This window comes from Gobio gobio (genome assembly GCF_949357685.1).
Source record: "Gobio gobio genome assembly, chromosome: 6".
Taxonomy (NCBI): domain Eukaryota; kingdom Metazoa; phylum Chordata; class Actinopteri; order Cypriniformes; family Gobionidae; genus Gobio; species Gobio gobio.
In genome coordinates, this window is record NC_137102.1 from 39,320,997 (window position 1) to 39,342,933 (window position 21,937).

The 21,937-nt window shown below is 37.1% G+C and overlaps 1 protein-coding gene across 2 annotated transcripts in view; it reads right to left on the reverse strand.

Moving 5' to 3' along the window:
• The window catches only part of adgrl2b.1 (adhesion G protein-coupled receptor L2b, tandem duplicate 1), a 146,207-nt gene that overhangs the window by 75,686 nt on the left and 48,584 nt on the right, over nt 1-21,937 (reverse strand). For both annotated transcript variants that reach the window (XM_079819571.1, XM_079819572.1), the window contains exons 4-5: nt 21,780-21,889; nt 15,195-15,995 (exon numbers count right to left, since the gene is read on the reverse strand). In XM_079819571.1, coding sequence (XP_079675697.1) covers nt 15,195-15,995; nt 21,780-21,889 — 911 coding nt within the window. The remainder of the gene's footprint in view (nt 1-15,194; nt 15,996-21,779; nt 21,890-21,937) is intronic.

Sequence of the window (21,937 nt, forward strand, 5' to 3'; positions counted from 1 at the left end):
CCTTGTTAGATCATTTTTTATACTTTTATAATGGCTATTATTGATCACACATAAACTGACATTTAACAAAAAGAGACTTGTTTGCGTCTTATGTCACATTAAATTTTATTACAGAGATAATCATATATCCACACTTATTTTCTGAACCACATAGTTTATTTTTTATTTTTTTATATGTAAACGAAAAGAGGCATGGTTGTGTTTTTTATTTTGTTTGTTATAAATATACATGCAGTGAAGATAATCAATATGCGTTGCCTGAACCACATTTGTGTGGCTATTAATGTTTAAAAAAAAAAGTAAAAAGAAAACGAAAAGAGGCACAGTTTTTTTTTTTTTATGTCCCGCGCGCCCCCTGCAGTACCCCACACTTTGAGAACCACTGATCTGAAGACACAAAACTAGAAACAAATGCTTCCACCTGAAACAGTATGCTGATCTTTGACATACCTTTAACGTTTTCACTGCACCATGATTCAGGACGCTTTATTTCAAATAGGCTATGCTATGCCGCAGAATGGATGTTGGTAATTTAGTAAATTGAAAAGTGGCTGATTGTGAGTGAATGGTTAACACATTAAACAAATTAATTGACTGTGAACCTGTTTAATTAAGCTGTCTGCTACTTCAAAGATGGCAAATATTGTCTCATGCGGCCACAAACAGGACACATTTTCCCTTTGTCCCTGTGTAGCAGTCATGAGTCCTCTTCTTTTTCCAAGCGCCTTGGGTGTTTTTGCACACTGGGCTGTTCAGGAAAGATCTGGATCACAATGAATTGATTTTGTTAATAGCAGAAACAAATGCAGAATTGTTCCAGATTGGTAGTTTGGAAGCCAGCCCAGTGTATGCGTGTATGTGTAACCATTGACTTACGATACCATTAGTCAATACCAATACAGTGACATTTAACGGTGTTCAATACCAATTTTGAAAGCAAAAGTAAAATAAAATATAGCTGCAAGCAGGAATTATAGGGGCCAAGGAAAAAGAACACAACAAGTCATGCCAACATGTCTGGTAGCATCAGACCAAGTGCAACGACGAGGAAGAAAATACATTTTAACCCTCTGGGGCTCTTCGTTTAGGGGTTGCATTGGTTGTCTTCCCGGTCATAAAGGACCGGACACCTGAAAATTAAACTTCATCCACCCCAGTAAAACCAATGCAATTTATTTTTCTTCAATAATATTGTTTCTTTTTAATTTTGCATTTTGAGATGATTTGATGATATTTTTTAATATTTATGCAATAATTATGGTCTATTTTTGCCATTCAAAATTATACAATTTTTTTATTTTTTATTATTATTATTATAATGGCAGTATTTCAGGTTAAAATAGAGACTAGGCCTTCAAAATATTTTTTTTTGAAGGCAGATTAGCGGCCTCTTTTGGAATTATTTAAGAAATCATGCAAACATGGGTGTAATCACTAGAGGTCTCTATGGAGAGGCTTGAGAATTCCCTAGTTCTCTTTTGAACACATTTAATGATTTGTTTTTTGATGGATTGAATATATATTTAAAAAATCTAAAAAGACTATTTATTATAAAGTTTTAGATTTTTTTTGTTTTGTTAGAAATATAGATTTCTTTCTGTGAATTTTTGCAGATTTCCCATTAATTTCCTATGGTGGTCCTTTTTGACCGAAGAGCACAAGTGGGAGTATTTTTTAAAACCACTTAGCATGCTCGAATCATGCCCTCAATTTTTTTGTGTGTTTACATACCTAATGCTAGAAAGTAGTTTCATATCATTCTGATGAAGCTATGATTTTTAAAAATTCAAAATGAGGTTTTCATAGGTGTGTGTGTGTGTGTGTATAAGTATGCGTGTGAGTAGATGTGTCAATATCACACTCTTGATGTTTTAGAGTGTCACCCCTTTACTGCTGTGTACTTTTTTTCAGCATCGTGGCCAATTTGTAGATTGTACACACAAATTTTCTGAGAACTTTTGTGTTTTTGCCAATTTCCCATTCATTTCCTAAGGTCGGTTATTTATGACCGTAGACAATGAACGCTACTTTTTTTTAAACGACCAATTAGCATGCTCGAATCATGACCCCAATTGTTTTGTGTGTTTACAAACCTAATGCTAGAAAAGTCACCAAGTTTCATATCATTCCGATGAAGCAGTGATTTTTTAAATTTCGAAACAGAAAATTTTCCGGTCAGAAATGACCGAAGAGCACCAGAGGGTGGTTTTAGGCAAAATATCTGTAAAATCATAAATATAGTCACTGGTAACATGATTTAATGATTTATCACTTTCAAACAATATGTGGCACTAGGGCTGTGATGGTGGAAGTTTTTTACCACCGCGGTAGTAATGGACCAACCACTGTGTGTGTATATATGTGTATATATATATATATATATATATATATATATATATATATATATATATATATATATATATATATATATATATATATATATATTAGGGATGCAACAATACATTTAGTCCACGGTTCAATACATACCTCGGTTTTTAACCACGGTTTTCGGTTCGGTTCGGTTCGGTTCTGATGGCTTGTCACATACATTTTTTGTTATTCTATTCTTAGGCGACAGGAACAGCAAGAGGTTAAAGAGAAAAAAGATTATTTTTTTATTGCAATACTCTTTCTTTATTTTACTTAAAAGAATTGAAAAACCTTACTTAAACTTAAAACTTTACTTAAAAAAAACCCTTGTACACATTCCTAGTGTATTGTATAATATAAAATAAATATATATAAAGATTTACACTGGCAGCTCAGAGCTGTACAGCAGCATTTAAGTATGAAATTGAATGAATGAATGTAAAAATAAAACACTACATAGACTTCACTATAAAATATACACTGATTCTTGGCTACTGTATAAGTTTTTCAGTCAAGAGCAGTGAGTGATTTTCTCTTTGTCTTTTGTTGTTTTATTAATAGTTCACTCAAAAATGAAAATTCTGTCATCGAGAAATGAATACAGGTTTGGAACAATATTAGAGTGAGTAAATAATGACATAATTTTAGAGGTCAACTGTCCCTTTAAGGACAGCGTGTTCACTACTGCCCTGTTGTCAATTTAAGACCTCATTGCATCTAATATACAGACACGATTGCGATTTTACTTTCACTTTAGACATAACCGACTGTGTTTATGTTAACCATGTGTGTATTTGACAGTATTAGCGCAGTAAGACTACTTAGTCCAGTAATCGCGTGTTTGACAGGCGTTTAGTGCGCGCGCTCTGAAAAGCGCATGTTAAAACAGTGCACGCGAATGAAACCAGCAAGCCTTTAAAATGCATGTAAATAATGAACTTTGGTGATTGTGAATAACTATAGTGTTACGCGAGTATAACTCCACCATGAACGTGTGATGTGAATGTATGTCGCGTTGTTCAGTATTGGGATGGAGGCAAATTATAGAATTTGTAGAAAAATAATTAATTAAATGCGAAACCGAAAAACCGCAATTCACAAGCGCGTATTGAACCGTGAATGCCGTACCGAACGGTTCAATATTATATTGAGAATTGTGGCATCCCTAATATATATATATTTCTCCATCTGTGTGCCCACAACTTTCCCACAAGCGGTTCTGTGGGTGGCCATAGACTTCCAGAGAGGAAGAAGAATTGGAAGAAGAAGAATAGAATGCCAACAATTACACAATTAACAATTACCTTCCGTGCTTGGCCCCAAATAAAAGTTTGATTATTATAATCATAGACAGCAACAGATATTACGACAGAAAGCTTGCTATATCTGAACGGTTTATCATTTGTCAAACTGATCCCGTCAGCTTTTCTCAAGCCTGACCGGCAAAAAAGGAGATTTCTTAGAATCAGAGCTAGAAATTGTTTCGGAAAATTCTAACCTTAGAATAGAACTACATGTTGTTTCGGTCGCGACGTTCTTTTGAAAAAACACCAACATCTATGGTAGCATGCTAAACTGTAAAATGACTGTAAAACTATTATTTAAACAACTTTGAAGTTCATTTGACTAAAAAAATAATAAACCACATTTCAGCCTAATAAAGGATTATGCATGTTATATATAATTGGGCTGAACAAACAGACAGGCTGAATGAAAATGCACATTCATTCTCTGACATCAGGTGACACTAATGGAAAAGCAGAAATACAGAGGTTACCCCTGTACACAAAGCTTACAAACACCACTTTAATAGGCATCATACGGAGCTAAGATGAAAATAAAATGCCATCAAAACTATGCTTTCTAGATGAAAACCATTCAATTCTTAAACCTTGTGGCAGCTGCATTCACCTTGTGTCCACTTAAATGTTCTTCTTTGGCGAAGTGGAAAACAAAGAGTGAACGAGTGAGAGAAAATAAATAGACTTAAACGGCTTGTCAATGGCTGAGTCTGCCTCGTTCCTTCATTTTGACATCTCCTGGCTCATGCCTCTACAATTTTCTTTTTATTATGCCAGACAATTTCACCGCCTGGCAGGTGGAGGAATGGCAGGGCATTGTCCATCAGAGCTTTCGGGAAAAGTAGCTTCAATTAGGTGTCATTTCAGTCAGTGTCACTGAAATCATCCTCTGCAGAACGCAAGGACGTATAGCCTATCGAGGGCTAGACCACTCATCAGCTCAAAGCGATTAAGAATAACAAGAGTCCCAGAGTGAAGAGCAATCCTGAATGGTCTGCTGAGAAATTGGGATTTCAAGAGGAAAAGTGGTGAGACTGCTAAACAAATCTGTCACATAATAGATGTTGGCTTGTGCTTATTACTGCTCTGGAGTATGGAGAAAAACTGGCAAAATGGTGACAACTATTTTTTTTTATTTTTTTTTTATCCAGGCAACATGCAGGAGTTGCCAAATGCAAATGTAGTCTTTGAACAAAGTTTCCTCCAGCTGGAGTTTTCTGCTGGCTGTCATTTGGAGGAGGGTTTATTACACGCTGGCTGCGTCACAACAACATAACATAGGATCAGCATGTGTCTGTGCAGTCTAAGACCACCAAATTATATACGCCGATTCTCTGTGCTTCCAAGATTCCAAGGTCCAACAAATTGTGTGGCATCAAAATAGAAGTTGACAGAATATAATGCAGAAGTGATTTTAGTGGCAATTGTTTTGCACATAGATGTAAATACACAGCTTTGGGTCAATAAAATAGCCTATGGTTTAAAACAGGGCTGTCACGATTCTTCGATTAAATTCGAATACTTGATTTAAAAAAATCCTGGATTGCAATTTTACCAGCAAAATACCGGAAGTGGTGATCCACTGATGAGAATCCATGAACATGCAGTTTTCTAAAGCTGCACAATGTATTAAAACCAGTTAAAAACCAAAGCATAATGCTATTATGAATTCACAAAGGCATATGTCCCGCGGGTTTAATATGCGCTTCATTTACATGCGTCTCAGAGCGTCTCAGAGCGGCTCCGTTCTGCTCCACGTGAACTGTTATCATTTAGGCAAGGAAAGGCAAGTTTATTTGTATAGCACATTTCATACACAGTGGCAATTAGGGCTGCACAATATATCGAAATTATCGAAATATATCGAATTATTTTTTTTGTGTCTTGTTACACACTCGAACTGTCAAATACACACACAGTTATGTCAAAATGGCTGTCTTGATGAGTATTCATGTAAACACAGTCGGTTATGCTTTAAGTGAAAGATATCAGTTGGGGAAAGAAATAGATTTTACACACTTAAAGCAATATCGTATCGCATATCGAATATCGCATTATTTAACAAGGATATCGCATATCGCATTTTTCTTCAATATCGCACAGCCCTAGTTGCAATTCAAAGTGCTTTACAAAGAAATGGAATTAAAATATTCGTAAGTGAATAAAATAAAAAATAAAAAATATAGTATAACCCCTATCTGGAGTGGAAGAAAATGGTTTACTTTAAAAATATTTGTCAGGTAACTCTGCGTTTAAACAGTACCATTGCAGACAGATCCTCATGGCCTAACTGGAGGGCTATCTCAAAATGTTTTACCCGTCAGAGCAGATCTAAATGGGTCTTCCTCGCACCGGAGGGATCACTTAAAAAATATTTGTCAGGTAACTGTGCATTTAAACATTACCCTTACAGACAAATCTTCCTGGACTGAATCTATCTCTACTTTGTTTGACTGTCAGAGCGGATCCTTCCACTCACCACCAAGGCTATACAGATCTATCCGTCAGAGCAGATCAAAACGGATCGTCCTCGCGCCGGAGGGATTTTGATTTATCGAACGTGGATCATGCCTAGAGCGTCTTAAACTCCATCTCTGAATATGCTGCGAGTTTGGGCCAAGTATTAAAGATTAAGTAAATATTTGAATTAAATGTTGTTAGGTCAAAATTAAACAAGGATTTGATCATGCTGTAAAGTGTAACAAAACCAAACCGTTGGCGTCCTCTGCAGGCATTTGTTATAATATGTAATGTACATAAGATGATTGTTTATATTATGTATATTATGTATTTTAACAGTGTTGTTCTATGAAACCATATGATTACTTATTTTTGACACCAAAATAATCGTTAGTGACAGCCCTAGTTTGAAATACCGGTAACACTTTAGTATGGGGAAAACATAATCACTATTAACTATTAACCCCAAAAAATGTATTTGTCCCATTTCAGACACATTTCGCAATTACACGTTTTTTTTTCAAACGTCTCTCTCGCCATTCTGTAGTCTATGAAGCTCCTAAAAATCCTCAAGGGAAAATCCATCAGTAGGGTTTCAGCTCTATTATTGATTAAATGGCTGAATATCTGTTTCCATTGTTGACTGAGAGTCAACTTCCCTGACATCTCTAGCAGTAAAGTGAGACGGAGAGAGATGAGGGCTCTATCAGGTCATCTGAGGGAAAAGGCACTTCTCACACGAGTATGGTGGTCTAACACTGCTCTATGACCATTAACAATCATAGGAATAGAAATAGTTAAGAAACTATTAAATCTTAAATTCGTACGTCCAATCTCTTTGCATGTGTTATAAAATTGCATATTAATTTTCAGCTTTGCTCAAATCCCTAATCCTTTGTATGAGCAAATAGCAATACTGTTGTTTAAAGACCAGCAATGCCTACAGATCACGACCAGTGCCAAGACATTCAGTGGATCAACATCTGCATCTCATCATCCTTCTTACGGTAGAGAATGAACCGCCACTGCTTCCGAACGGACACCAGTACATCTGCCTGGACTTTACCGTTTAATCCTAAACGGACCTCAAAGACATTTACCCATTATAATCTTACAGTTCAATAAATGCAGTACATATCCACTTCATTACTGACATTATATTTTGACTGTTCAGCCAGGGGAGAACTGGTGTTGACTGGTTTCTACAAAGGTTTTTTCTCCATTATCCAACATCAAATTGCGTTATTATTCCTTGCCTCAGTCGCCTTTGGCTTGCATACTAGAGGACTAAAGAGCCTGATATATTTACGGCCAAGTTCTTTTTTGTTATTTGCTTTGGGGTAAAAAAAAAAAGTTTGAAGAGTGATTGCTTTGAATCAAGCAGCTTTACAGTACTAAACATGAAAAACTGTGTCAGTTAGAATTACTGCTTCAGTTTCTACTATAAAGCGACTCTCCAGTGTGTTCATGTTCTGAACAGATGAAATGAACAAGAAGATGTCCATGCCAAAAAAGGCGGAGCCTCTGAGCCACACCCACCTATTACATCATCTCTATGGACCAATGCTAGCTCAAAGGTGTTTACCAGCCAGAAAGTTCGCTTTGGCAAGCGGTTTCAAACTCCAGAAACAAATTTTGGCCTGATTTTGTTATAAACGACATCAAACCAGTTTGTTCTTTGATTCCGCTTGAAGTATATAGGGGCCTTAAAGATGTATTATGCACTACACTGGGAAATTAACTGGTGTTTTTTTTTGCTAGTAAATTTCACAAACAAATACAAAGCAAATTTTACTCCAATATTCACATAAACCAATACATACTGTATAACAAATCTCAACTGCTTGATTATGTTGTCACCATATGTAAAATATAAAAAAACTGATAAAAATGGACAATTAAGGAATTAAGGCAATATGCACTTTAACATCATGAATTTCTGTGAAGCTACTTAAAAACCATGCGTATTGTAAGTGTATTGAAGCATGCTGTACTTCTTAAAGCCATTTTGTTTCTGTGGACGGGTAAAGAGAAACACCTGTTTTGCAGGATCTTTAAAGGTTTAAAGTCTTAGACCCCACATGGGCATTGCATTTCCACTATAATCACCACAGACTAACAGGTGTCAAACGCTCCATTACCAAACAACAGCATTACCAGGTTGACTGGTGTGCTCCTGTGAATCGCCACAGGCACATAAAAACCAGACGGATTGGTGCCCGAGTCAGAGACTCTGTTTAGAAACTCTGATGTATGTGTGCTAAAGACCAAAGAGAGTGGAAATGTGGCTTATTAACTTCAGGACTGACACTGCCTCTAGGAATACACTCCGTATGTGAAGCAGGAGAATGAAACCCAGGCAAACAGTGAAGAGGCGGAGAAAAACACAGAACAATGCTCTCTTTTTTCTTGCTTGCTGCTCTCAGTTCTGTTTGCTGCGAATGCCTCGATTCAACTCAAAATGTGTGTTGTGTTGAAACTCAAAGAGGCACTCTTGTGAGATATTCTCAGAGGACAGAGGACATTCAAAGAGTCTCTTATTGGATCCAAGGGTTTGTTAGTTATATTTTATGACTTATGCATTAAAACAAAATAAATAAAACAGCTTTCAATTCAATGGTAACTGATGGTTCTTTGTGCCTAAAAACTATTCATTTTGAATCTTTTACACTTGGATAAATAGCAGTTCTAAGGAACATTAAAGAGGACCTATTATGCCCCTTTTCAAAGTCTTGATGTTGTTTATGGGCTCTACTACAGGGCTAACATTTGAGAACAGTAGCACCACTAAGTTCTACAGATGGTGACACCAGCACCTGATTTGGTAGTGCTGGGGGGATTTTTATTCATAAAGTCAATTTGATCTCAAAATTACAACAACAACAACAAAAATATTAGGTGCAGTTACTTTTTTGTTTATTGGAAATTTTCCAGAAAATCACTGAGCTTGAATTGAGATGCAGATCAAATGAAATTTTATTAACAACAGTAACATGCAAAAACGTATTTTTATAGGAAAAAGTAAAATATTCTACTCTTATTAAATGTAGCATTGTTCTTCTATAGTATTATCCTGAACTGATGGACAGCTTCACTGATAATAAAATGAGCACTCTTTACTTGTTTTCCGTGTAATTCAGTCACAATTTGAATAAAAGTTTTTGTTATTCATGAGTCTTTGTGAGTCTCTATATATTAGGGCGTGGAAATTACTAATAAGTGAATACGTACTCCTCTGGCTCCTACTGGTTATAGTGGTAATTTCATTCTTTTTTTAAATAAAAGTGTTTGTTTACCACAGTTTTTCTACATCTTTAATCTTTTAGTTTAACAAATCATCACAAGGAAACTAGCATTAAATTGGGATAATATTCAGAGCATGGGAAAAAAGTGTAAAGGAATTGGAAGTCCTTGAAAAGTTCTTGAATTTCACTCTCAGGGTTGTATGAGATGAATAATGTAAAAAAAAATCCAACTATTTCTGCCCCAATACCATGGTTACGGTTAGCTAGCTACATTAAATCCATGGGGAATTTGGTGATTTGCTGGGATTGAAAAGCCTTCTATAACTTGTTAGTTCGTGGCACAATGTCTCTCCTGGTTTCCACGTATATATATATAAATATGACATATGAAGCAAAACTCAAAACCAAATTAGAGCTGCAAGCAGCGATGAAAGGGCCCTCGCACCCGGTGGCCTCAGGAAAACAGTGAATAGTGGGCAACATGCATTTAAGCGGTTAAATAATGGAGAAAAATAGGAAAGTCATTTTGACCTGTCACACTTCCTGCGGCCAGCCTTTAGATTAGACTGACCAAATATGGCGTTGATCTGATAAAATCTCTAGGAGGAGTTCGTTAAAATACGTTTGGAAATGGCAAAAAATGCAAAATGTTGCATTTTGTAAGTATTGGGCTGTTACCTGTGTCTACCGAATGTCATACTTGTATGTGAAACGTAGCGCAAATGGCTCTTAATTTAAATTTTGTAGGTGGCGTTATCGAGCTATTTTGCCACACCTAATTCTGAATCCCATATCAGACGTACATTTTCACCACTTCTGATGCATATGCAAAGTTTCATGAGTTTTCGGGCATGTTTAGGCCATCAAAAATGTGATTCATTTTGAAGAAGAATAGACTGAGCAATTCCTCACACCATCGGTGCCCAGCCCTAAACATAGTGAGTATTTTGATTAATTGCCTGGTATTTATTTTTTAATCACTGTTATTATTCTATAATTAAAAATTTAAGCTAGCTTCAAAATTTGTTTGGACATTGTAGTAAAAAGCACATATAGTCATAGAATCGAGGTAGATTCAATACTCTCACTTGAATCAAAACACCCCCCCCCCCCCTCCAAATGAATCATAAAGACATGGAAATCACAGATTTAGAAAAGAGACAGGAGCTTAAAAGTTATAATGTCAAACTAGTTCAACTAAGGTCCAATTGTTCTTCCTTTAACCCAACACATTTTTGTGCAAACAGAAGTATTTCAATTGTACATGTAAGACACTTAACACTATAGAAAAACTACAGAAACACTGATATAGATCATTTTAAGAGATAATAATAATTTGTGTGAAATGACAAGATTTCTATCTATCTACTATGGGTGAGAAACAGAAATCTTCTCCTTCTAGGGTCTCTATATTGGCAAGTTTGACAAACACTTTAATCCTCTATTCTGGTTCAAGCCCCTTTTTCTACATAAGCCATGCGCTTTTCAATGCACACAATTCTCCTTATAAATCAGATTATCCTCATGGAATTATAAGAATTGTAAAGGAGGATTACAACACCACCCGTTTAACACTGTTCCTCGACTTTAGGTAGCTTTTCAGGGTGTTGTTACAGCGGTTTAAGAGCACAACAGTGTCCCCGCTACTCTTTTAAAGGCTGGAAATTGTGCTAACATGTAATTACCCAAATCACAGTTGAGGCGTAATACATAGCTCATAAAGTCTGGTAATGAGATTTAATCGCTCCCATAGATGCATCTCACGTCATCAGTTCTGGATGGTGTAAATTCTACAGATGCTTTGCTGCCGTCAGGTATTGCCGTGGGGTTTTACCACATTCATATTAATGCAAGCAACTAATTGTATCTCTGCGCTCAGAGATTTCTTTCTAGCTAGAGAGACTACATTTTCTGAGAAAAAAATATTTTGTTGCAATCAATACTGTGAGCTGGAAAAAAACAGTTTAATATTAAGCAATTAAGGCTGAAATACTACATATCAACATTAAATTAATTAAAGGTTTAAAGGCAATAAACAAGTGTTTTGTGTATGTTCAGCACAAGCTCATTGATGTAAAGCTGCTACGGTGAATAGAATTTTCTAATTATATTTTCATCAACAGAGCAGATGTTCTAGTCCAAGCTCTGATTTTCTAACCACAGTGGTGACAGAAATTAACATTTTCTGTTAATGCGCAATTCTTGACCTCTTAAAATGATTTCCAGGGGCATTTGTACTTTTATAATGGCTGTTTTTAACTTTGTCATATTTTTATGTAAAATTCTTACATTTAATCCAGCTCAATTAGAATAATAAGACACTTCAGGGCTGTTGCTAGGGATGGGACGGTATGAAAATTTCACATCATGATTATAGCTACCAAAATTATTACGATTATCATTATCACGGTTTTGTTAAAATGAGATGAAAGTGTGCAAAAAGAACTGATGTACATTGAAAATATTTGTAAAAAGTTTGTATAAAGTTTTATATTTGAAAATAAACAAACAACAAATAACACATGCAGCTCTATGCACTTTTGGAAGATTCTATTCTGTGGCATTTCCTTCCTTATAATGACCGCCGTGTCAATAGCAACGCATTATAACACCTTGTACATCTGATGTGTACCACATGTATCAAAACAGACGCTCTCTCGTTTCATTCAGATGCCTTGCGTCTCCGTTTTTGATTGTATTAAAAATAAAATCAGACTTTATTATTAATACTACTATAATATTGTTGTGATCGTCTGGACAATTATTTTCTACGCTGTACAAAATTAATTTATAAATAGGTAAGATTTAAAACATTAATCTCAATTTTGTTTTTTTTAACTGTGTAATAAGTGTACAATGAGTATATATTATAATCCCTTAAATGCCCTTAATAGTCTTGTTTGAACTTGTTTGTTCATCTTTGGCTCAAAGCCACTTCAGGTTAAATTCAAGTGAGTGAGATAAAATATTTCAACTCAAAACAACATTGTGTCCAATTATTTCCCAGACAAAGTTTTGGTATTTGAAATGTAGGTGTATTTACAGAGACTGTAATGCAGATCAGAGAAGGCATGGATTAGCATTATACGTAAACCTCAGGGAATATTATAAAAAAAAAAAAAAAATGCAATTCATGGCAATGTGAGAGTCATCATTCATCAAACTTGCTGAACATCATGACAGGTCCAAAGTGAACAAGAATCACTTGATTTAAAATCTAACTTTGATTAATAAGATTTACATTTACTTAACTCTCTACAATGTGAGCAAATCACTTGCATAACTGAATACATTTTCATTCTAGGCGACTAAATAAATGTGCATCATTAGCCATTGGATAATAAATTGCTAGAGTTCACTTGCCAGTGTTCAAATTAGAGGCCAAGTATAAAGGCCTGTTCACACAGGGACGATTTTCGTGCGCGTTTATCGCCGATGTTTAACGCCTCGTGACTAAACAAATGGCGCCAATGTGAGTTTGCACACCAACGTGTAAAACGCCAGGCGTAAAAGCATCATTTTAAAAAAAAACGCCTTGGGTTCGTTTTTCTTTTGACGCGGCACGTTAAAAACTGGCCGACCAATGAGATCCACCCTTTTGTCCACGTGCCTGGAGCTGCTGAAGTGACAGTAAAACACAACTTGGTGGCGCTCAAGCACAAAATCGGTCTTGCCGAGCACACATTGATACGACGAAGAAGTAGTAAGTAGACAAAGAAGAAGATGAGCTGCTAATGCTGCCTGCCAGTTAGCAAAAAGTGTGTGAATGGTTTTGGCCATAGACATAATATGTCTGTGGTTTTGGCAAGCACATAAATACTGTCTCTCTTCTTCTTCTGTGTGACAAGCGAGTGTCAGAAGCGTAAAGTGCCGCAGCACCACCTTGTGTACCGGGAGCGCATCTACTGAATGTGCACGTTCACTCGGCGCATCGCCAGTGAAAATCGCTTGGGTGTTTTTCCGGCGCCCATGTTTACAGATTAGAGCACTCACACCGCAAGAAGAGGCTGTGTGGCAGCGCGTCGCATGAGCAGAAGCGGCTGTCCCGCGATCGTTTTGGCGCAGAGTCTATTTTAGCTGCACCGCTTGCGTTGAATTAAAGCCACAATGCATTGTTCCTGATCAAAATGTACCTGATTTTCATGAAAAATGACTAATTTCGCCATGAAATCATGTAGTGAAGTGTTCTGTGTTTCACAATCACCATATGACATTTGGCGGTGTGAAAAAAAGAAATAAAATTCACAAAAACAATGATTAATGATTAAATGATTAAAACTAGAGGCATATCTTAACTTTAAGGTTACTTTTATCATGTAAACTACCTATATACAGCATGCCGGTTCAGCTACGCGTGACAAACGCTGCCAGTGTGAAAGCTCAATGGGCACGTGCTGCTACCGCTCTCCATACACACAGCTTCTGCGCTGCCTCCGCAGTCCGCACTGCTTGCGAATGCGGTGTGAAACCTTTGAAGTTTGGCACAGATAATTTTTCACTCGCCTTCACCTGTCTTGAACACAGTTTCACAGTGCTTGACAGTTTCACTCTCCGTCTTTAAAGCGCACTATTGCAATTCCTCTCAGTGGATGTGCAGCGTATTTGATGCACCGTAAACTCTAGTGTGAAGGTGCCCAACTCGCCGTTGCTTAGCTGAGAGTGCTTTGTGTTTCTCTCACACACAAAGAGGAGAGTCAAAATGTTTAATAATTCAGCATTTAAGAACACGCAGAAGCCACTGCAAGCGCTCACCTATTACCATCCTTGTTTTGATTTCAGCAAATCAGCGATATATACACATACATGTAGCAACAAGGTATCAACTCCACATCCACAAACATGATATAGTAACTGAACCAGTATTTAAGATGACGTAACCTTTGCATCCACATAACAGAGGACAGCAGACTGCAAGAGCAGACAGAAACAGGCCTAGTGAGAAGGGGTACCGCTGCTGAAAAAGAGTGTTGTATAATGGCATACAATCCCATTTAATGGCTCTTGATGACTGATCATTTCTTCCCTGGCAAGTCATTCCTCAAGCCTGGTCGTAAGCAAAGATGCATGTATTTGGCCAAGCAATAGCTATCACTTTAACACTTTTTCTGGAGAAACCAGTCATGTAGCAATGGCAGCTAGTTGAGACAATAGATTTACCCAAGTAGGGTAATGGCTAAGCTTATCGCATATCTGTGAAAATGCTGCAGGTGGAGGTCTAAGCCAGGCTTTGAGGTTAATATATGGTTATGGCCATAATAGATGGCCGTCATTCCTTGAACCTTCTTGCAGAAGTGCATCGTTTCATGCACAAGCTATACATTTTCCTTTAGCACACACCAAATGATATTGAGACTGTCTAAATTCTCTGAAAATCCTACTCCCTGGAAAAATAATCAGATTCTATGGTAGGGGCAATCTCTAAACTTCCCAGATATGACGCACTTTTGCGAAACATGGCAATTGTGAATTTCCCCCTTCAGTTTATGTTTGAGGTTTACAGGGTTACGGCTGTAATAGAGGGGAATTGGCCAGCAAAGTCTCATCAGCCACTCGAGTCAAGTCATTGAACGGCCTGCTTGCCTCACTATGATAATTGGCCTTTACAAGCAGTCACTGCGACAATCACACATGACAATGATTAAATAATCCCCTGTAATTGAGCCATTTTGGTTTAGAGGACTCTCTCCGGGGGTCTCTCCTCCATCACACACTACAGTACTCAAAATTAAAAGTAAATCATCCGTAGCAGCCTATGCTCTGCAGACATCAAAAACTGGACCACTACACAAAACCAAACAGAGACAATAAGGAGTCTTACCTTCGCCTGGATCGGGTGGCCCAAACTCCAGATCATATCGCAGAATGTAAAAATTATTCCACACATATAGCTGGTTATCCCTCGGGTTGTAATCCACAGCTGCAATGTACTGATACTGGTTAGGAAAGAGGATATTGATATACTCCCCTTGCCCCAGTTTGGTGTTATACACGTAGTCAATCTGGCTCTTACTGGCCTCGCTTTCATTCTCCTCATAGGTGGAGCGCACTACGTGCAGTACGCCGCACACCATGAAGGCATTGGAGGCCGAGCGTTTGTCGTAGACAGTCTCCCATGTGGCCTCAAAGCGCAGAGTATAGGGATTGAGTTGGCTGAGAACGATACGTCCATTATTTTGCTCGGTAGCATAGATAACCCACAGTCCCCGTTCGTCAACCGCCAAGTCGATGTCCGTTTTCCCACCCCAGCGATACGGTGAGGTGTCATGGTAGTTGGCATTGGCAACTATAGCCTCCCCGCTCTTTATCCGTGTGCGCAAGTCAAACTTGACAATGTTTCGAGTGCGTTCCTTGTTGAAGAAGATGGCCCCATCATAGGCCACAAAGCCGGTTCCGTCAACGCGGTGCGGAAGCTTGTAGGTGGTTGTCTGTCGAGCACTTCTCAAGTCGTCGAGCGAGGCGTACTCTATGAGAGTGTCAGTGCGGTACGGAGTCCAGGGCATGAAGTAGATCTTGTCCCCAGCCTGCAGGGGGTCTTTGCACCAAGCTCCAGCCTGCTGTTCAGCCTCATAGACAAAGGTCGGATCTCCTACTGCTTTCAGAGTCCCAGGGCAAATAAAAACTGGTGGGAAAAAGGTCAAGAGGCAAGAACTAAAGTTAGAAAACGAAAACCAGCAATGCAATGATCTTCTATGCATTCTTTGGGTCCAATCTATGTGTAAGGATTTCTGAGGCTAATGTACCACAATATTATTTTAGCAGTGTCATATCTGGTGTTGTGCGAAGAAAACGAGAGGTTAAGTAAGAGCAACTGCATGGACTGTTTGAAGTGGCCTTGGTCCCTGAGATTGTTCGCAAGCAAGTTTAACTGAGAGGAACAGACAAAAGGGGAAAAAGTCCTGTAAGTGAAAGAAGATGAGAGAAACAACGCTAACTGACAGATATATCTACGTTAATAGCCATGATTCTTTTACGTCAATGGGGCGGGTTTGTCGCATTTGTCTCAAAAGCCATACCTTCGAAAGTAAGCACATATACATGGATTATGTCTGAGGAAAGAACCAACGACACATGAGAGGCGAGAGGAAAGGAGACAAAGGTCAAGGGGACAGGATGACAATGCTGTTCATGACAGATAGAATGACAGCCAAAGGGAAGTGTCTTCACTTTTGTCACTGAGGAACGAATAGGAGAGCGAGGCCAAACGCACCCTTCTCTGGGCATTGAACCAGTTGGAAATGCAAAGTCTGTGGTGAACAGCATATCACATGCAGATGGCTACAGATAATTGACCTCTCGCTTCCATCAAAATCATGTGGCCAGAGGTGGCATCGAAGGAAAAAGCCAGGGTTCATTGTACATTGAACCAACTATGTCAAAGAGCGTATCTTACTTTATAGTTAAGTGTGAGACTGTTGTCCTTTTAGTGGCACTGACGAGAATGGCAAAAATTTGTTTCCAAGCAGGTTTTCAAAACTGGTTTTCCCTGTCTTAAAAACTGTCTCACCACTGGTTGAGTCAAATTTGGGTTGGTCGGTACACTCAAACACAGAGAGAGATGTGTCCAGGGCTTGACATTAACTTTTTTGCTCACCAGCCACTGTGGCTAGTGGTTTTCCAAAGTTACTAGCCACTCAGCATTTTCACTGGGCACAATTTTGACATTGATACAAAGGTGGAAAACTGCCATAAAGATATTTTTAATATGATGTCATAATTTGTCAGCAGGTATATTAGGCTGCTGTTACTTTAAGACCTGACGCACATATCCATTATACTGTTACACATGCGTTTTCTTTCTCAACTGTTTATGTTCACTTAAAACATAACTTACTTTATTTTATGCACAAATTATGCACAATACGTGCAATCCTACGCCAAAATTCAAGCCCTGTAACAGCAACAATATTCATCCGGAGCAAATGAAGTGAGTGAGTGAGGGGAGGAGGGTTTGTGTGTCACTTGCTGTCGGAGAGATGAGCGACAGAGAGAGAGAAAGTGCTGGTATCGTGTATCTATTCTGAGGGAAATGAGTATTGGAAGCATTTCAGTATCGATAAGTATCGAAAAATCTATAACTAAATTGCACTTAGTTTATTATTTCAGGTGCCATTTTAAAGACTACAACGGAAATATATATATTATATATATAGATATATAGATTATATATATATATATATATATATATATATATATATATATATATATATATATATATATATATATATATATATATATATATATATATATATATATATATATATAAAATCCAACCCGCTAGACTGTTACACGCCACTGCTGAAATACACACACATTTGACGGGTGTTAATGCCAAGCCCTGGCTGTGTTGATGGCCCAAAAGTGTTTACACTTTACAGGGAATCAACAGACAAACACTTACGTATAGTCGGCTCCACACATTAAACTGGGATAGTATTTTATCATATAAAAAATGTAAAATAAATGATAATATAGAATCTAGACCAAAGAAGATGTCCATGTCAGTGTATAACAAAATGTTGATTGCATTTTAACCTCCGACCAAACATTTTCTGGCCTTCAGTTAGATAGATCTTGTCCATCTTGATATCATGTAGGCGATGGGGTGGGGGGGGGTAAGAGCAGTGCGGAGGGGTTCGAAACCATACAACACAAAACAAGGAGCTGAGGACTGAGAGCCAGAGCAGTCATTTACCTTTTTGCTCCACTTCTATTTTGAGCCGTGGAAAAACAAGAGAATGGAAAGAGCGTCAAGGGAGAGAAAAGATTAGAAGAGCCCCCCCAAAAAAACTTACATTTACATATACAGGACAATATGTTTAAGTCAAAGAGGAGACCATCCAATGGGAAAATGTATACAGCACATGCAGAAAAAAAACTGTTCAGGGAAAAACGCTTTTGGTGTTACACCTGTGTTACTGAGAATAAGGTTTAATTAATCATGTTGCTATCAGTGGACACCTAACGACAAAGAGAGAAGCTATTAGAGTGGTTAGAGAGCAGGAGGAAGAAAAACTGCAAGATAAAGAGAAACATTTTTTTCTTTCAAACATTAAAAAAGATGCAAATTTAGAAGTTAAGGATTTTGTCAGGATATAACAACTGAACAATTTAATTATCTTTTTGACATGAATCATACATTGCCACAACAAAATAATACATGTATAGGCAAGTCAGAATGTAACATGCAAGATATATTAATATACATGAGCTTATATTCATTCAAAATGAATACTATTATTTTTTGTTTAAAAATCACACAAATTAATACAAAATTACAAGAAAAGTGACTAAAAAAGAATGCTAAAAAAGAAAGAGTCTTCTGCTTGGTTTTAAAGGTAGCATTATAAAAAAGTTTTCTTTGCACCTCAGGCAAGTCTCATGCTCTCTGAGGCTGCATTTATTTGATCAAAAATATAGTAAAAACATTCATATTTAAATTATTTAAAAATAGCTGTTTTCAATTAATATATTGTAAAGTGTAAATTATTCCTGTGATCAAAGCTGAATTTTCAGCATCATTACTCCAGTCGTCAGTGTCACATGATCCTTCAGAAATCATTCTAATATGCTGATTTGATGCTCAAGAAACATTTTTAATTATCAATGTTGAAAACAGTTTAGTTGCTTCAGATATTTGTGGAAATGGTGAAAAAAAAATATGCGTACTTTGAATAATAGAAAGTTCAAATAACAGCATTTATTTTGTTATTCTGATTTAACATTATGAATGTATTTACTGTCACTTTTGAACAATTTTATGCATCCTCTATGCATACAAGTAATATTAAGCCCTTCAAAGTGGAGAAGGGCTTAATTTAACCTTAAACCTACAAGTTGAAAAAGTTAACATAGCTTCCATGACTTTCAAAAAGTTTTTGTTCAGCACAATCAGGAAGTGGATGTGGTGCTGAAACAACCATCTGAAAAACTAAAGGCTTTCAATAGAGAGACAAACACAAGAGACAAAGCATCTGTAGGAGAGATGATAGAAGAGGATTTATAGCCATCAGGGCTAACAGCTGCAGAACTGGACGGAGAGCTAGAAATCCAAAAGGTGAGCTGAAGATATTAAACAGGTTTCCATTGAACCACTGATGGAGAAACAATGGCACGAAGCTAAACGCTGAAACAGACAGAGGCTCTGTTCCAAATCGTGATGAGCTTCCTAGTGTATATAGACAGCATTTAAAGGCTTTAGAGGCTATGTTTCCATCCAAAGTTGTGAATTTAACGTGTGCGCAAAATTGGAATATGGCATAAAACATCTGCGAATAAAGCAGCGTCTCCAGCTCATGTGTTCAAGAGAACAAAACCATCACTTCCTGGGAAATTGGTGCAAAATATTAGTAATAAAAATGGAAGTTGCTGTTTTTCCCTCCATCATAAATTAGTTGCGTCTCAGAGAGTCAGATGAAACACAATAAACGCTCTTGCATTGGGATGCTGGTATTTGGGAATGCAATCTTGTGAGGCACTTTTGGAGGGAATTAAACCAAATCATTCTGATGACAGACTTTGATTCAGGCGTTTCAGAGCAACCAAACCAACATTTGAGATGCTGCGATGCCATTGGTCCGCTGGTTTGTCCAGTTATTCAATCACAGTGCATCTTCAGCATTTATTCAGTAAATGTGTTTCCATTGTAGTTTATGCGCATGTCTTCTTATCAGATAAAAGAATCCACCTCAATTGAGCGCATACGTTTTTTATGAGCATTTTTAGTATTTTTGCATTACCATCCAGTCCGTTTTTTATGCGATATCTCAAAATGTGCATACAAATAAGTGGATAGAAACATAGCTATAGTAACGCTCCTAACATGCCAAATTCTGGTCTAAATCTATGGCCGCATTGCATGTTTCTTTCATGAATAAGGCAATCCCAGAAAGAGCTACACCAAAAAGTTTCATTTAAGATCCAGGAAAATGCCATTCATAAAGACTACATATCATGTATTCATCTGTATTTCATACAGTACAGAAATGCAGTTTGTATTAGCTTTGTATTTTTGTACTTATTATTAGGTGATCATGTTCTTTGCTTGGTGACATAGTGACATCAATCGCGACTGGTAATAGAGCTGCTGCCCATGAATGAGGAGAGCTGGAAATCACGCAGGACCACACGGAATCTGCTGACTTTTTTTGTGATTTCTACGCTGCATTTTTGGGAAAATCTGCAGAATTATGCGGAATGGTTTTAAATGTGTTAAAAAGATCTAAGAGTATTAAAACATTACATATAAAATATCCACTTCTTAACTTTTATTTAAGGTTTACAATCCAAATTCAAATAGAACTAGTTTTTTTTAACAAAGCTAGATCTCTCTTATAGTTAATACACTAAAAGATAGAGGAAAATATTGCTTTATCAATTGTATTGTACACAAATCATTAAATAAACCATTTCAGACCCACTTTATATTAGGTGGCCTTAACTACTATGTACTAACATTTTAGTTAATCATTTGATACAATGCACTTATTGTGTACATACATGTTTTTACATTGTACTTACATTTTAAAAAATACCTGCATGTAATTACATCTGTAACTAATTTCTGTAGTTACATTTGTAATTACACATTTGACACTTCCCTTACACCTAAACCTACCCTTAAACTTACCCATACCACCACACCTGTCCCTAACCCTACCCGTATCCCACCTCAATATCAGCAAAAGTGTTTTGCAATACAATTTGAACACAGTAAGTACATTGTACTTATTTTTTGATGTAAGTACATAGTAGTTAAGCCCACCTAATATAAAGTGGGGCCACAATTTCATATCATTCAACAATAGAGCAAAAAATGAAAACTACTTTTAATAGCTATAAATAAGCAATTTATGCAGGTTTTTGTGTTTTCTTACTCCTCCACGGTCAATTTTATTTTAATAATTTTAAAATAACACTCTCTCACAAAAAAAAAAGTCACGTCAATCAGCGCAGACTACTACCCCTCACAATCAGACACGCGCACATTGTGAATGCTTCTCAAAGAAGGGCACTAATCTGCGGGGTTTTCTGTGGAATTGTGCGTGTGCAGATTCCGTGTGGGCCTGCATGAGGTTTCCTTTCCATTAGGATGCTTTCTCTGAAGAGTAGCTGGCTATGTAGGGAGCTCACCATGCTTTGGAACAGAGCTATGATGTTAGTATACGAGACAGACCTGCACTTTTTACTTAAATTATTATGTGTGGAGTGCTACTACTAATTCACCATCAAAACATACCCATGTTGCTTTAGTGTAAAAATCTTTACAAAAACTTCCATAATGTCACATTTCAGCATTTCACTGTTCTAGTATTACTAACAATTTAACGTAAAATGAACAAGATAAAGTGTCATGATTATTTGGTATCGTGCAGTATTTTAGAATATATGTATGAAGATAACTTACTGTATGGCACACATTCATACTGGACCTCAAGATACTTGTACGTCCCAGGACACGGATCAGGAAAGACATCCGAGCCAGTGACGACGACACACTGAGTGCGATTGTTACACCTGCAAAACAGAAAGAAACTAACATTAACACTTAGTTATAATGATTAC